Source organism: Phoenix dactylifera, chromosome 13 (genome assembly GCF_051530095.1).
Source record: "Phoenix dactylifera cultivar Ajwa chromosome 13, Ajwa_hap1_PhDact_Kaust_v1.1, whole genome shotgun sequence".
NCBI classification, from domain to species: domain Eukaryota; kingdom Viridiplantae; phylum Streptophyta; class Magnoliopsida; order Arecales; family Arecaceae; genus Phoenix; species Phoenix dactylifera.
Genome location: NC_143202.1, coordinates 21649616 through 21667042, shown reverse-complemented (window position 1 = coordinate 21667042; position 17427 = coordinate 21649616). Strand labels below are relative to the sequence as shown.

Genomic DNA, 17427 nt, shown 5'->3' with positions numbered 1-17427 from the left:
TTTCAAAAGGCAACAAATGAAAACATTCAAGGGAATCTCAGGCATGGAGAAGAGTATATGTTCCAGTATCACAGGAATAACAGATGAAAATAAGTTAACCAGAAATGAGAAGTAACCCCAGAAATGAGACATAAGCAGAGAGTTAACAGACACACTTAAGTCTCCTAGAGTTGCAGTAATGGAAGACATTGCAAATACCGACTTCTCGCTAATTTATTTAACTTGGCAACACATTAAGCTCATTTTGTGTAGATTCTGATACCAACAGCCACCCCCAAGATAGCCAATGGAACCAAAAACTGGAGAAGCTTAATGATGAAATCAGAAGTCCTGTCCTGGTTGTAGTGAGGTTGCTTGGGAGGGGTGTATTTGACTTTGGTGGGAATTGTCGATGCATCTATCTCCCCAACACAGTACTCATCCATCATCGCCCTTGCAGTGGTACTGTGCCCCACATCCTCAAAATCATCTGTGGCATCCTTTCCTACAAATTGCAGAATCATATCACAGGTAAATTACCACATTGTCAAAAATATTTCACATATTCTTGAGCATTGGCAAGTCTAAACAGGTTTACCAGTTGACGACAACAAAACCTCGTCTCCGCCTGGATGATCTTCCAAGAATTTCGTTACATCATAAACCTGTGCAAACATAGAGATCATGTAAACGAGATGTTCAGTTTTAATGGCAACTGTGACGGCAAGGAAAAGAATCAACATGAACAGCTGCAAAGTATGAATGTCTTATGGAATCAGCAACTTCCAGCAGTGCTAGTAATCCATAACCATAATCATAATCATCAAGCCTTGTCTGAAAGTGCCAATGCATCACCGGTACAAGGTCCAGTACCGAGACTGCGAACCTTGGTAACAACTATAGGAGGCCTTTCAAAATATCAAACTCATATTTTGTTACACGAATATTGGTTAAGAGTTGGACCACACACTTTATGTTAACTCCTTGTAAAAGGAGCCAACAATTTTAAAATAATGATAGACCATTCAGATTGAAGATCCAAACTGTTGAACATAATCTATACTGCAAAAAAGATCTAGAAACCAAAATTCATACATTTCGAAGATCTCTAATCTATGCATCAAGTTGGTATAAAATGAGTAGTATCAATTACACTATTGTGGTTACAAGACATGATAGAGCATATAAATTGAAAAAGCACTTTATAGGTCATGATCTACACATCTTAAAAATAGATATATTTAAATTCAGTAGGTTTTGATGATTAAATCATAGTTAGACATGGTATCATATTATTAGAACCATCCATTTTAACATCTACTTGATTAGATTGGAGAGCACCCAAACACATGAATTTTGGTATATAGCACTTTTTTTATAATGTATATCATGTTCAACATTTCAGAACTTGAATTTGGATATCCTATCATTGATTTTGAAAACTTAACTTTTTTCAAGGAATTAAAATAAAGTATGCAGTCCAACTCTTGTTTTAAATTTTTTTTTTGTCTTCATGTTTTGTTTTATATATGTATAAACTATGCAAGTTCTTTTGGAGGCATTGCAGACGTTTGATAAAGTATCCAAAAATACAGAACTTCTGTTATTTTATATTCTCAACAAATATAATTTTGATTGCAATACAACTTCTAAGTTTTTTTGGTATTCCCTTTTGTTTTCTATTTCTATTTCTGCCGGACTTTAGTTTTGAGTATTACTATGTTTTAAATATCCTAGATAGCTTGTAAAGGTCTAAAAATGACTGAAACTACATAATATGCTATGTGGATCCCCATGACAAATATAACCTAAATCAATACATAATTATTTTCCCAATTTGTGCATTATTTTGCTCTGTTATTTCTCAGCTTGAAAAGGTTCTCTTCTTTTGTTTTAATCAAAACTCTGAGATCTAACAAAAAACATTGAAACTACTGAAATTCAAACCCACGTGCTCTAGCCAAAACCAAGGCTAAAACCAAGTTTCGATCTTTGATACCATTCAATTGAAAAGCACAGCACAAAGTAGAACATATATGATGGCAATGAATATAATACCTGTTATCAGCGATAATGGCAGTTCTTTATTGAAAAAAAATGAAATAGGCCCCACTATGCAAAATAGCATTACTTTAAGAAAAGACTGCTGCACAATCAGTTACAGAGAAAAGTGATTAAGTAGCTAAGAGAGATGGGGAAAAACAACTCAAACACGTGGAAAAGCACTTCCCTTGAAACCCAAAACATCCTTCAAATGGAGGAGAGGTACAACAATTGGGTTATAAGCAGCTGCTTAAGTCCAAACTGGATAATATTGTAGCACTTAAGGGCCTATTTAGATAATCCTATGCAATCCAGCAGAATTCACATGACCACAGGTTGGACCAGGCCTATAATCACAGAATTCACAAAAAAAAAAAACCTTCGGAGTAGGCCGGCCCAAATCTCATAGGGAGAAAAAAAAAAAACCTTAGCATGTCTTTTTTTTTCTCCTTGCAGAAATAGGCTGAAGAGGTCTGGTTGACATGGGTTGGGCCAGGCCTCATATTCTGTAATACTAGAAATCCTGTTTCCAATCTTGAAGATCCAGCCGGGTTATCCAAACAAGCCCCAAGTTTAGTGGACTTCAAAGGACTGCAATTAAAAGGGTCCAATAGTATGTCTAAAAATTTGTAGTGAGATAGAGCAGAAAAAGGACATGCATGGCCACTGCCTTCCATATCTTACCCTTCTACTCCTCTAATCTTATGTTTTTCCTCATTATCTTTTTTCTGAACTCTCCCTTTTATCTGCTGTCTTCTAGTCAATCTATGACTATTCTTGTACATTCTTGAAAGATTCAACTTATGTAGTTTCTTCCTTTAAATAGCTTGCTATTCTGACTGTCCTCATTCTCTTCTATTTTAATTGCACACGTGCTTGAATGATGCAACAATTTTCTGTCACCAAACAGACAACACAGACTTCTTTGATCATCATAGGATTAACACACTGTTTTAAGTTTGTTTGGACTGCAATTGAGATTTATGTGGACATCCTCTTAAGTTTTATTGCTTAATGACCAGAACATATTTAGGAGCTTTGACCTATCAAATGACCTTTTAGGCTTGCCATAATTTCCTTAGAATTTAAAGCAGTTTTCTTAAAAATGCTGCATAAACTGTTTGCTGAATGAAATTGAAAGCAAGAGTGAAAATGAAAAAGCAAGAGCGAAATTGGAAAAAACAACACTGTCCATTATAAGAATATAGTACTTGGACATCAAAAGCACATTAAGACCACAAATTTTCGAGGAATAAGTCACAACATGATGGAAAAATATCAAGCGCTGAGAAGTATAAGAGAAAAATATCAAGCACTGAGAAAAATATCAAGGGATAAGTCACACAATTGCACGTTCGAGCTACAGGCCTGTCCAGACCTAAAAGTTTCATTGTAAAACTCGATCTAGAAAATAAAAATTAGAAAAGAAAAATGAAATTGGACAGTTGCATTGTACATCTTGAATAACTATAAAGATTTGGATGAAATTTAGAAAGCATACTTAGTGGATTGGATCACATTGACCTATTTCTCTAAATGCTGCAAGTGGATCAGATTGACCTTTTTTGTGGTCCACAACCAACTGGAAGAATATGAACCTATCAAGTGAAAATAACCTGATTCAATCTGAACGAGTCATTTGGATTTTGGATGAAGCTTGGATCCAGAAAATGTCATTGTTTAAAAGATAGAATCAATATGGATCATATAAGAGCTCCACAACCAACTGGAAGAATATGAATCTATCAAGTGAAAAAAATGATTCTCTGAACCAATCATTTGGATTTTAGATCAAGCTTGGATCAAGAAAATGTGACTTGTTTAAAAGATGGAATCAATATGGATCGTATAAGAGCACATCCAAATCTGCACCAACTTGAAGCTAATACAACATTTTTCCTCAGCCACCTTGGCCCTCCTCAAATATAAGAAACTACCGTGCCGTTAGTAATAACTTTGAAAATGGGCAGGGTGTCTTGAGTTTTCAGAAAGCTGCAGAGCAAGGTTGTGATGAATGAAATGAGCAGAGCTATTCACTAATGAGCCATTAGGTATTATATATACTATCATTAGATGATAAATCTTAATTATGACTGATGTAACATAGCAATGCATAACATTTGCATGTATGTAAAAGTTGCAGGGAGTTGCACACATATATATCCCCCTTATGAAACTGAGGATCGATTACAGATAGAGAATATGCCAATAAGATAATAAATGCATGAAGTACCACATGTCTTCATATTGATAGTAGATGATATTAAAAACACATTCATGAGAAACTAGATTGCCAGCCATCTAGACCAAGGTTTTAAATCCCGTGAGACTGGATTGTCTCAGTTTCTCCATGAAACGAGAGGCCCTGCTGTAGTGCCTCATCGCAGCAACCATCCCGGTCAAGTGTCCAGGTAGCTACCCTCCATCTCTCTCCCATTCTTCTTTCTTTTATTTCTTTCTTCTTTTGTTTGTTTCTTTTCTTCTTTCTTTCCTTTCTTCCTTCTTTCCTTTCCTTTTTTCTTCTTCCTTTCTTTCTTTCCTTTTTCTTCTTCTTTCTTTTCCTTCTTTCTTATTTTTGTCCTTTCTTTCTTTTCTTCTCCCTTCCTGCCTTTCTTTATTTCCTTTCTTCCTTCTTTTCTTCCTTTCTTTTCCCCTTTTCTTCTTCTTTCATTCCTTTCTTTCTTTCCTCTTTCTTATTCTTCCCCTAAGTGGATGGCTTTTGGAGTCCATGTCCCAGTCCCAATTTCTCACATGAACGGGATAGGACGGATGGGATGGCTCCCGTCCCACCAGGATTTAAAACACTGATTTAGACAACCTTTAGGTAATACAATGGATATATGAATTGCACATGTATTGCCTATGTCTGAGGGCAATTGATGAATCCAGGCTAGCATTGAGATCATTGCACATTACTCAATAATAATATTGGGACGAGAAATGACATCTTGCTGCCTATATAACATGAGTTTTTCTAGACAAGATGCAAGATTCAACAAAAGAATGATCAATAGAATCAGTGCCTCAATCAATAAAGCTACAAAACTCAGTTCGAAGAGCAGGAAAGACAATAGAAGTAACAGAAGCACGAAGATGTCAAAAACAATGTATAGGCAAGTAGCATTTGGATGGATTATAGAACACATGCAAACTGAGTTATCAAGAGAACAAACCTGACAATGTCCATGAAGAGATGAATAAGCAGGCAAAGCCCCTTAACATCTATCAAATTCCCAGTGCAATTTAGCAGGGTTTTCCATTAGCAAAACAACTCAAATGAAGCCCCATCACATTACCAAGATATGAGGGTCGACTAGACAAAGCACAACCATCAGTAGGTATGCTCCCTCTCTTTCTCTCTCTGATTGCATAAGTTCCCAGAGAAAATTCTTTAATAAAATTATAATCTTTAAGATTGTCTTCTGAATTCTGATCTTCAACACTGAATGGAGTCCCCTCATGCTCATCTGAATTACTAAAACTTCACAACATATGCTTGGCATGATTAATTATCTAACTAACCAATTGTGCAAACAAGTAGAGTATGGCTGGATTCTTAATCTTTTTTCTGCATAGACGTAAGTATTAAGCAAAATATTTTGCATGTACTCATAGATATCAAAGGGTTTTATCTAAAAATCCTAGTGTATCAAAATACTTCTGCTCCAATGAGAGAGATCAGCCCTTTCTGTGCAGCAACAATCAACAAAGCTTCACCTTTTCCCACTAAAAGTATCCCAGAATCGATTCGTTAGATAGGTAAATATTCCCTTCCCCTTTTTTCATTAAACCAATCCCAAGAGACGGATCCACAGATAGATAGATCAATTCATGGACGACCAAACAAACATGTACAAAAATGGACCAAACTACCAAAAGATGAGATTTTTTTTACCACAGATCGCGAATCAAATCCAAGAATACCTTGCCGCCGATGACGAGCCAACAATCCTCGTTGGAATTGTGCTTCGAGGCTTCCTCCAACGTGTACACCTTCGCATCGCTCCCCATCTCTCTCCCCCTCACTCTTTCTTGGATCCCAACGAAACCAAGACAGCAACGAAGAAGACGACGATTTGGAGGGGGGTAGAGAGGCACGGTAGGTGAGCACGTCTATTTCATATTTATATAAAGATATCTCATTTTTTTAATAGAAAATGGAAGGAAAAGGTGTGTGATCCCTGTCATCAGACAAGAATCTACCCGGATATTTACCAAACCCAGTCACAATCTGACATGGCAATCTAAGGATGGACAGCCAGAGAAATCAACGAATGCCATCTTGACACGTCATTGGAACTTGCGGGCATCGCAATTACGGTTTTCCGGAAACCCGACTCCACCAAGAGAACGTGTTTTTTAAGATCCGCATAGATGGACGGCTGTGATGAGCTGAATCTATACTTCGCTGTTCAAGAGGAAACAGCAGATCCTAACTTTGCTTTGGGGTAGTATTGACGGACTTCCTAATTCCTAAAAACAAGATTATTTTAATAAACAGTTTTGAAAGCATCAGGCTGAACAAATCTCAGGTGTCTGATTTTAATGGACGGTGTGGATGGATGCAAAACATGAGAGATGAGAAGGGAGTAGGTAGCTGGTAGTTGGCTCATAAAACCCTACTAAAAATCTAAATTTACATAAATACTTTCTTTATTTTTGTACTTCATAAAATACTATTTTTTACAAATATTGTTCTAACATCATTAATAAAAACTATATTTATTTTAATAAAATAAAATAAAATTTTAAAATTATTTTTTTGTCCTCCATCACGATCACCTTATAAATATTTTTTTATCCATTAAAAATATTTTAGTTATTTTAATTTAAAACCATTATTTTTTTAACGATTTTAGACGATCTAGATACATATGCAAAAATAGAGATTAAAAAAATAGAATAACAAAATAATTATTTTATGAGAATATATTTATAAATATCAATTTTGGAAGGGTATTCATACAAAATTTGATGTTCTGGAGGATATATCTGAAAGAAAAAAAAAAAAATTTAATGGACAGTTTTGAAAGCATCAGGCTGAACAAATCTCAGGTGTCTGATTTTAATGGACGGTGTGGATGGATGCAAAACATGAGAGATGGGAAGGGAGTAGGTGGCTGGTAGTTGGTTGGCTCACCGGCTGGTTTTCTTCTTTCCCTCGCACCCCACAGTGGGGGTTGTTGGCCCATCATTATTTTTTTTTTTCTCCCCTGCTTTTTTCTTTCCTTAAGATGATCCCATTGCCTATTGTTTATGCTCAAACTTGGTGCTGATTCAATTCGCCCACAGGATGATCATTAAAGGATGGGCTCGACCCACTTAGTTTGGTGGAATCCGGCTTGAGAATTGAATGCGTCACAATGACCAGTCTCCATCGTTGCTAACTTAAGGTTTAATGGTTTGGACTAATAATAAGATTTATTGGTCAATGAGAGGTTGGAGTTGGCAAGAGCATATATAAATGGCCCTTGAAGGTGGACTTCAAATATGTACATTAAAAATCATGTGATATAGATGACTTGACTTGTGATTTTTTTTTTTTTGGCTAAAAACAGGAGTATCATACGTAACGTGTATGGATACAGCCAAGAAAGCAAAAAGCAAAACATCGCGCAGAACACTGAGCAACTCTGCCTTTTCCACCCATAGGTGGTCCCCGGAGCGGTCGGTAATGAAAGAAGCCATCCAATCCGCGGTCTCATTGGCCTCTCTAAACACATACTTCGCCTGAAGTACCATTCGACCACAAACCATAGTCCGAATATCTCTTAGAAGTGGGCGGTAATCGCCGGCTCTCCCCGAAACCTACAGAATCCATCCAATGATCGTTGCAGAGTCGTCCTCTAGAAGGACCTCTCTCCCCTGCAAAACATGCCATATGTAGCATAATGCAGACCAGGCCGCTCTCAACTCTACCCCTGGCACCGAGGTGTCAAACGAATGGTAGCTCCCAGCTGTGATCACCCTAAAGTCCGGACTCCTAACAACGAAGCTAGCACCTCCCCTCCAAAGATAAATGATTAAGAAATTTGCTACTCGATAGAAGTACGGCTATAAATAGGTCAGGTTGACCCGTGATTCGACCTGACCTGACCCGACTCGTTAAATCCGATCCGACCCGTTTGCACCCCTAGATAGAAGTGTTGATTGTCAACAACAAATTAATTGCCCATAGTTTGGTGAACCATCCTAATAAGACACCATCCCTCGGTAATTTAGACATTCTTTTTATATACGAGAATCCTTTGTAAAGGCCACTGCATTATAAGTTCATGAAAAAAAAAGACTCCAGAAATATCGTCAAGCAAAATGTAATCCAAATGAGGAGATAATAGATAAATGCGCACGTTGTAATAATGTTAAATTGATTTGTATTTTTATATAAGTTATAGAGCTGATATGCTTCTTCCCAATTCTATATAGATGTTTCTGGTAATTAATTTTATACAGATGTTTAATTGCAGTACGATTCTGTGCTTGTAGTTCCTCAATAGGAGAGTTGATTGACAAATTAGTTGCCCATAGTTTGGAAAATCTTCCTAATAACATATTATCCCTTCATAATTTATATTTGGGAGATAAATGCTTCTTAACACCTTTTTATATGAGGGAATCTCCTATGAAAGCTTCATTACAAGTTCATGAAAACCTCCAGAAGCATTGTGAATCAAAATATATTCAAAACAAGGAGATAATAGATAAAGGTGCACCTTCTAATAATATGAACTTAACTTGTATTTTGATATAAGTTATAGAGCTGATGTCCCTTTCATTGTAGTTCCATAGCAATGTTGCATAAGTGGGTCACTCGATAAGACAATCTCTAAATCCCCTCATTTGGTCCAATAGATCCTTTTTTTTTTCCTTTTCCTTTAATTCTTTATATTTTTTGGAGATGAAAAATTAAGGAATGGCCATTTAAATTCATTTTTTCATGGAGATATACACATAAGAGTGAACAAAAGCAAAATAAATTGTAAGAACGAATGCCATTTTTAATTATACTACAAAAATAAAAGCACTAGACTTATCTCGATATATCTTCCATGGTTTTTATGAAACACTAAATGTTCCTCAATTCCCTCTCCTTCCACATTCTTCACCAAATGACACATAACATCCCATTTTCTTCAGCCTTTTTAAGATTCCTGAAAGAAAGCGAAAAAGTAACTGGCCCAAAGTCCTCGATTCAGACTAGAAGTAGTTATAAATTACTTTAGTAAAAGGATATCTGAATGCGATATCTGCCAAGGAATTAAAGAAGACATTGAACATTGCATTATTACTTGTTCAGTAGTAGCTACTATGTGGAACACAAAAATAATGCAGCAATTCTCACATTCAACTCAATGCAAGATCTAATTGATTTCTATTCGAACAAGCAAGTGGCAAATTTTGATAGATCATTGATATGTTACCCAGGCTAGATTACTTGGAATGCAACAAATGAGCACATCTTTAAGGGGAAATCAAACAATCAATATGAAATTAGCCACCATGCTTGACATCTTACGAAGGAATTTTTTGAAGCCATATCAAGCATCATCGAGGCCGATAAATTACAGCACCGAAACTAGGGTGCCAGCAGCTCAGTGAGCTCAAATTTACATGGACACCCCCTTCCTATGGATTCGCAAAGGTGAACTTCGATATTTCATGGAAGGAAAAATAGGGCCATAATTATTATAAGAGATCACAATGGATCCATTTTACAAAATTTAAAGCATCTCAAGTTCTAGAAGCAGAACTTAGAGTGATCGAGGAAGGAATATTAGCAGTTATTAACCAACTTAGATTAACCAGAATATGGTTAGAAGGTGATTCAAGCACCATTATGAATTGGATCATGAAACGTCTCAATAGTTTCTCCACGGCTTCAAAGCTTCCATTACTTTCAGATATCATCTATTTTGCTTCTTTATTGGATTTCTTCTTTATAAGCCATGTTTTTAGAGAAGCCGACCAGCCAACGGATAGACTAGCAAGAGCCAAAAGCCTTGTTATATGCATATGCTTATGGAGTCTAGTCCTTGTCAGCTTAATGTAGTTCAATTTGTTCTTTTTGGGATCATTTTCCCCATTTGTACCTAAAATATCATACAAAACATAGGAAGGTGGACTATGCTATGGTGCATTAATGAAATTATTAGTTGGAATTATGCCTTTCCAAACAACAAGATACTTGTGAATGCTTGATATTTTTAGGGGGCACCTCTGCTCATATTTGGATGAATGGGCCGGTTGGGATTGATCCATGATTAGTGGTTGGGCTTCATGGTTACATGAGTTTGGGCCGGATGGGCTCTCCTACCTCTTTCCCTTTGCTTCTCTCATTATCTTTTTCCCTTTTGTTATTTGTGTCTCTATTTTCCTTTTTCTGGTCGCCTTGTTCTCCTTTTTTTTGTGCGTCTTATCTCTAATGTATGGTGGCCTTCCCTACTGTTTTGCAGAAAAAAGATATTTTTAGAAGTCGAAGCGTTCGAAATAACTGAGAATTGATACCGAAATTCATCTAGAGTTGAAAAAACTATAATATGTTTTAATAAAAAGAATTTGTGAAGGTGACTGCCAGCCTATTTGGGCTTAATAACGAACTAGACCTGGTCCACTTGACTGGCCCAGTAAACATAAAATGGCCCAATCCAAAAAAAAGGGCCCCGCACGTGCTTTGCATGCGCACAGGTAGGTAGATAATTATTATAGTATTTAGAGCATAAGTGGATAAATCATAAGTCATATAATTATACTTAAGATGAGCATAGGTAGGTAAATACTAGGGACATTGGGATGTTAATCTATGATAATCGTGGTATAAGTTATCTAATAAATTATAAGTTTATAAAGGGTTTGCTGCTATCTTGTAGATATAGGTTAAGATACCTCCAGGTTGGATGAAAAAGACTGCTCAAAATGCTGCTACAAAAGCATCAAACCAGCAAGTTAATGGCACTCCTCAATAAGAGGGAGTCATTGATCCTGCCAGGAACCATTAGATAGAGCAACTGAAACTTATCATAGCCCAACCGAAACCTACTCATAGAAGTCCTTCACCGACAATATGGATAGAGACATGGCCGCCTAAAAACTTCTACTCCTACTCAAACTTGAAACCCTCTTCAGAGTGGAAAAATCTGTGTATTTCCAAGAGTTTCTCCTGACTTGAAATAATTAAAACTACAACACAATCCTGTGCATATCTTTTTTTGCCCCTACAGCTACTTTCTTAGTTTGATGACAGAAAACTTCCAGAGTAGCTGTTTCTTATTACTTTTCCTTCATTTTCTTTTGTTTCCTGTGCTGTTGTATCTGAGATGCTTATCTAACCCTTATAGTTAGTTGAAGGCCTCTTTGAGAGTAGATATGTTAGCTATCTAATGGGTGAGGAGCAACGAGGAAGAATTAGAGGAAAAAAAAAAAGGTTGAAAAGATAAGGAATGTTGTAAGAACGTATGCGTCTCTTGGTTTCTTGTACTCTTGTTAGACTCGTTTCCGATATCCTTTTATTATTCATTTCTCCTCATGAAATGAATCTAGGGGGAACCTACATTTCTGCAATAAAAAAAAGCATCATCTCGTGGACTCTTCTTCACTTCCTCTGCGTTAAAAAAAAAAGAGAGAGAGAAGAAGAAAAAGAGAGAAAAAGACAGTCGTAATGCACTTTTTGGATTCTCTGTTGGATCTCATGTCTTTTTTTTTTTTTTTTCATGTAACATCCTCGATGCTATGACAAGCTGCCCTTGATCTCTACTTTATTATTATTATTGTGTAAAGTGGCAAAAGTCAAGCAGCCAAATCAGTTGATCCAGCTTTTACCAACACCATATATTACATTATGATATCTTGAGTAATATTTTCTTTACATATTTTGAGCAATATATAATGTATATTACATCTTTGTCCTTTTTATCTCAGTTAAGGTATGTTTGGTTGTTAAGAATTATCTTCTTAAAAAATTCAAAATATAGAAAAGAATTTTCTAAAGTTATTATTTTTTTAAAAAAAGGTCAGATTTCCTTGCAACCAAATATACCCTGATATAGATTGCATACCGATGCAATTTTAAGTTAATTGTTTATTAACAAGTTCTCTAAAGGATTTCTAGGTAGTATGTGATACCACTTTCATATTTCTATTTATAACAATAGCAAACAAAAAAATTAGTAATTAATCTTGGGTTTTGGTATTTTGCATTATTTTCATAACATGGTTGAAAAATGTATGTGCTCGAAAAATTTCACGCTCGGGTAGTAAGATTTTCGAGAACAAAATTTTAGGTTATGTCACAATTTTGAAAGGATAAATTTTTATCTAATCATGTTGGTCTTTAGCCATGCACCTTGGCCGGCCTTACCTTGATGCATATCTCAATTCGTTTGGGGCAAATATCTCAATCCGAAATCAGAACACATCTTTCTTCCAAACCGGCTTCAGTCCATTCTCCCTGAACGTGAAAACTTGGTAGTTCACTAAGTTCAAGTCTGGGTCCCAATTTGTTTGCAACCAAGGCAAGTATAAATGTCTATTAATTTAATCTTCGAACACAAATGCAATCTCATCAATGTGGTTCCTTAGCTTAAGAGTGAATGCATATTAGATGGAAGTGGAACAGTATTCATATTACTGATGTTAAGATAATTTTGGTGCCATAGGTGGAGTATTCAAGGACCAATTACCCAAAGAAGATTAGTTCTCTCAAGCACTTTATACCTTTGGCATAGGCCAAAATGATCTCACCTTGGGCTATTTCACAAACATGACAACTGAGGAAGTCAGGGCATATATCTAGAAGTGCCAAGCAAATTCACTAACGATATAAAGGCAAGGGAAAGCTCGATACTGTTACTAGTATTAGAATCTGAAGCCAGATGTTTGGATCACCAAGACCCGGGATTTCTAATCACTATACTATGGGTTTTGTGCAGGATATATATGGGCAGGGTGGTAGGTTCTTTTGGACTCATAATGCTGGTCCTTTTGGCTGTCTACCAGATGTTTGGAGCTCCCTTCAATGAGGTGCTTGAGCCATCTTATTGAAGGAAGCTCCAAACATCTAGTAGACATCTAGCTCATAGCCTTTTGGGCGACTCATATTTATCAGAAGACGAACAGTGTTACTGATTGGATTGTCTCCTTCGTTGTACATCATTTAGAAGAGTTTTTTTGAAAGAGTCTCAACTCCATTCCTTCTCCTCTCAGTCGTCGTCTTCTTTTTGACTCTTATGGATGTACTCATACGCGTACGGTGTGAGATACCGTTGTATAAAAAAAATGAGGTGGCTCAACTATTCATCGTGCTCACCTATGTCGATGTCTATTCTCTCAAGTTTCAAGCTCATCAGCCATGCCAAGAAGCATGGTGAGAGCAAAAATTTTTTCCATCTCACGAACAACATTTAGTCGAAGGCTAGATCGTAGTAGTTTCGATTCCTGATCATACCTTGATGAACTTGCTAAAACTTGCCAGGATTTGAGCATCCATGTACTTGTTGCTTGCGTTGGCATGGTGGCGAGTACAACTACAATGCACGTTTTTGCTGTGGAGCCAAGATTTCGGTGAATGATTCCGAGGTTTTGGTTGGGAAGTCAAGCAAGAATCCCTCAAGAGTTCATTACACCGAAGCTGCGAACGGATGGGTGTTTGATCGGATTGTAGATCGTAAATTTTCGGATCCGCCAACCCCGCTAAGGATGGCATGCCAAAAAAAAGGCAGCGGGATGGCATGCCGACCCCACTAAAGATCTTAGTGGCAGCGGACAACTGTCAGTTATTCAATATCACGGTCTCCGGTGCAGAGCTGAGGGCTGCCTGGGCGAGCCTTCAACATATTCGGCGAGTGCTACTAGCTAGTTTAATCATACTAGAGAGTGACTCGGCCATGGTCATCAGTTAGATCCAGAAGGGTCCGAGGACTGCCGACTCCGACCATCTCTTGCTTTGAGCATCTGGATGATGATGAGGGATTGAGGGGCCGTCTAAGCTAAACATGTATTTAGAGAAGTTAATGGGACTGTGGATTGGGTGGCCGCCTATATGGCCAGACATGCTGGTAGCACCTTGTGGGTCGGGCATGGAGAGCTACCTCGGGAGCTCCGCAGTATTCTGTTTTCTAATTTTATTGGATGCATTCGTACAAGTATTGTATGAATTACCTGCTTTAGCACAAAAAGAAAAAAGGCATAATGAGCAGCATGAGCACAAAAATTTTGGCATCGCCAAAGACTGCAAAAACAAATCTTAGTAGCATGAGTAGTTTGTGATCATAGAGTTTATTTTCTTTGTTGCTGATGCTACTAAGTACTTGCGATAATTGTTGATATAGAACAAAATGTGAATGCAAATTTTAGGAGTTTAATTGTTTGTTAGTCTAGTGCAAACTGAGTAATTATAGTATGAGTGAGACTTTAAAAAAAATATTATTAGCATGGTGAAATGTGTACATGCTATAGAACTTTGTTATTATTTAACAATTTGGGAACTATCATGGCCATGTTTAGCTAACAGGCTAATCATACTTAATATGCTTGCTTATAAGCATCCTGCATAACTTGTTAACCTTTCTCTGATTGCCTCTCGTCAGCGTCAGAATAGATATCATCCTTTCCCTCAACAACTTGATGAATATAACTTACAATCAGAGGTTGTCTAATATAGAGTAAAAGGCCAAAATTTGCTCCCTTAGAGGTGGTACCGTGCACGTAACTCAATTGAATCTCCCTAAAGATGTCATATTGTGGAAGCTTTAGCAAACACAACCTTTCATTCTAGTTTTAGCAATAAAGTATTCCTATTAAATTGGGACATAGTGCATGTTGGGGATTTGGGGTCTGGAATGGGTAGGGCTGGAAGTGGGCCCAGTCGGGCCGGGCCATGACATACTCGAAAAACAAATTAGCTCTATTTAATCCCAAATTCGGTCTGAATTTTTTCGGGCCTAGCTCGAAGCTCGGCCTAGTCCGAACCCATATCTAGCCTTAGAAATGCGAATGGAAATGAGCGACTCTCATTCCAGCTGTTTGGTTAGGGAAAAATCTCATTCCGAATTCCGAACGAGAATGAAAAACTGCCAATCTCCCAAACATCCCATCTCGTCTCTTCTCAGGTATTTAATTCTCATTTCGATTCCGATTCTGATTCTAGTTACGAACCAAGTATTGAAAAATATTGCTATTTCAATTCCTTTTCTAATTCACTTATGAAATTTTTAGTCCTACAAGAAGTTGGAATCATCAATCCGTTGATTGCGGCAGTCGTACCGGATTCAGATGGCTCAAGCCAACCAGGTGGGTCCCGGTTTACTAGCTCTCTGACCCCAGCCCCAGGCGACGGGTCCAATACCCATCGGAATAGAGTCAAGTGGTCTCTCTCGGTTCTCAAAGGTGGCTTTGGACTTTTCGGGCATGCAAGACTTTGGACGCCAGGGGTTCCATGTTCACCGCTCCAAATATGAAATTGGAAGACAACTTATTATTTAGCACCAGAGCTTGCTGTGTCATGACCAGAGACAAGGGACACATGCCCCTACGCAAGGACGAAGGATAGGTCCATGACTAGTCCGGGAGATTCCAGCATTAGAAGCGGTAATTTATGATCTGATCCGCCAATTTGACTCGTGAACGATCTATTTTAAACATGTTTGAATTTAACATAAATAAATTTAGATCGTAAATGGGTCAAACCGTCTAAATTTATTTATTAAATGGGTTGGATTCAGATCTAAACCTTAAATCCGTTTAACCCATTTTGACCCATTTAATAATTAGGTTGAATTATAACCCGACCCGTTTAACCTATTTAAAGCTTATTTATGCTGTTTGAAACCTACTTAAACTATTTCTGACTTGTTTAACCCGACACGTTTAATCTGTTTAAAATAATTTAAGCTATTTAAAACTCGTCTAACTCATTTAATCCTTTTAACTTGTTTAATAAATGGGTTATATAGGCGGGATCAGGATATCTGTTTAACAAACAAATCGGATTCAAATTTGAAATTTTAATATGTTTAAAAAATAAGTCAGATTTGGGTTGATGAATTTTTGACCCGAACTATATCAAACCTGACCCGATCTGATTGCCATCCCTACTTGCACTCGAATATATATATATATATATATATATATATATATATATATATATATATATATATATATATATATATATATATATATTATCTTTGATGGTTTACATACTAAAAATTATATAATTTGGAGATCTTTAATCCATATATCGAAGGGACCAAAAAATTGAATTCTTTTGATCATTTAATGCATAGACTAGATGCCATCTTCTAATTTAAATGTGTAAATGTGTAAATAGTTTAGAATAGTAAATCATATCAACGGCTTGGATTATTAATGTGAGACCCTGTCATCTAATTCAAAAAAAGTACAACTAAACCATGGTCCTATGTATAAAAGGAAAAGAAAGGAGAGGAATAGAAGAATTTCCGTATGCCCTCATCTCTCTATAGCTTAATAAAGAATTTTATTTTTTAAGGGCTTGCGAATCTCCACAGCCTGTTAAAGATTAAGCAAACTAGAACAACAAGCGCGACGGTGACAATGCGTATCCAAGGATAGGAAAACAGGAAGGATTATTAGATTGAATAATATATATTGTATTTCTCAAGAAGTGAAAACTTTGGTAATGAAAAATAATCAGCTTTTGTACTTAGAAAGATATTTGCATTTCTTCAAGCATTCTAATAATAAAAAGAAAAAAAAATGCCAAAATCCTTCTTCAAACTTTTTTTGTACTCTTTTCTTTTCATTATACAAAATAAATTGGTAAAAACATGATTCCATTCTTCCAAGCACATAACCTCGTATAGAGATGGTTATTGGTTAGACCAGATCTATTGTTCAGCTGGGCAAATTAGAAAAGAATACAATATATATACTCCCATGCATATTTCATCATGGCTGGATTGGCCTACAAACTCAGTGGTGGATCTGAACCAACTGCAAATCACTGGGAGAGTGAGTATTGGAGGATATTTTGACATGAAAATTAAAAAATAAAATAATAATAATAAAAAAAAAAGCTGGGGATGCTTTGATACGGGGATTATTGGAGTACTGCATACTAGCGTGATTCCAGTTTGGCATCTTTTATCTTGTCCTTTTGGTCAAAGACAAGTTGTAGCTAACTTACAATCTTACACTGGAGCCCACCTCCGACTTCCCATGTGCTCTCTCTCTCTCTCCCCTCTCTCCTTCCTCCCTTCACTGTGAGTCTCTTTGTCTGGCCTTCAACCAAACACAACTTTTTCAGTGGGACCAACTGCCTCTCACTCTCATTTTTTTCCTGAAGGAAGAGAACTTAATTTACATCGAACATAAGTTACAGTAAATTGCATGCAAGGTTTGATCGAGGCAACCTCTCAACTATTAGGATCGTAG

The 17427-nt window shown here is 36.8% G+C and overlaps 1 protein-coding gene across 1 annotated transcript; it reads right to left on the bottom strand.

Annotated features, from left to right (window-relative positions):
- LOC103722828 (cytochrome b5-like) lies at nucleotides 1–6131 on the bottom strand. The gene is made up of 3 exons (XM_008813523.6): nucleotides 5947–6131; nucleotides 578–644; nucleotides 1–484 (listed from the first exon to the last, which is right to left on the bottom strand). Exons 1-3 carry the CDS (start codon nucleotides 6031–6033, stop codon nucleotides 240–242), a joined length of 399 nt encoding a protein of 132 aa, XP_008811745.1. The 5' UTR covers nucleotides 6034–6131; the 3' UTR covers nucleotides 1–239.
- Between the last annotated feature and the right edge of the window lie 11296 nt (nucleotides 6132–17427).

Bases quoted from the DNA above. Each gene is read 5' to 3' on its own strand.
- LOC103722828 (XM_008813523.6), bottom strand. From the start codon at position 6,033: ATGGGGAGCGATGCGAAGGTGTACACGTTGGAGGAAGCCTCGAAGCAC. The intron at 645-5,946 runs GTATTCTTGGAT...ATGTTTGCACAG, and splicing joins GGCTCGTCATCGGCGGCAAG to GTTTATGATGTAACGAAATT. The intron at 485-577 runs GTAAACCTGTTT...TGCAATTTGTAG, and splicing joins GGTTTTGTTGTCGTCAACTG to GAAAGGATGCCACAGATGAT.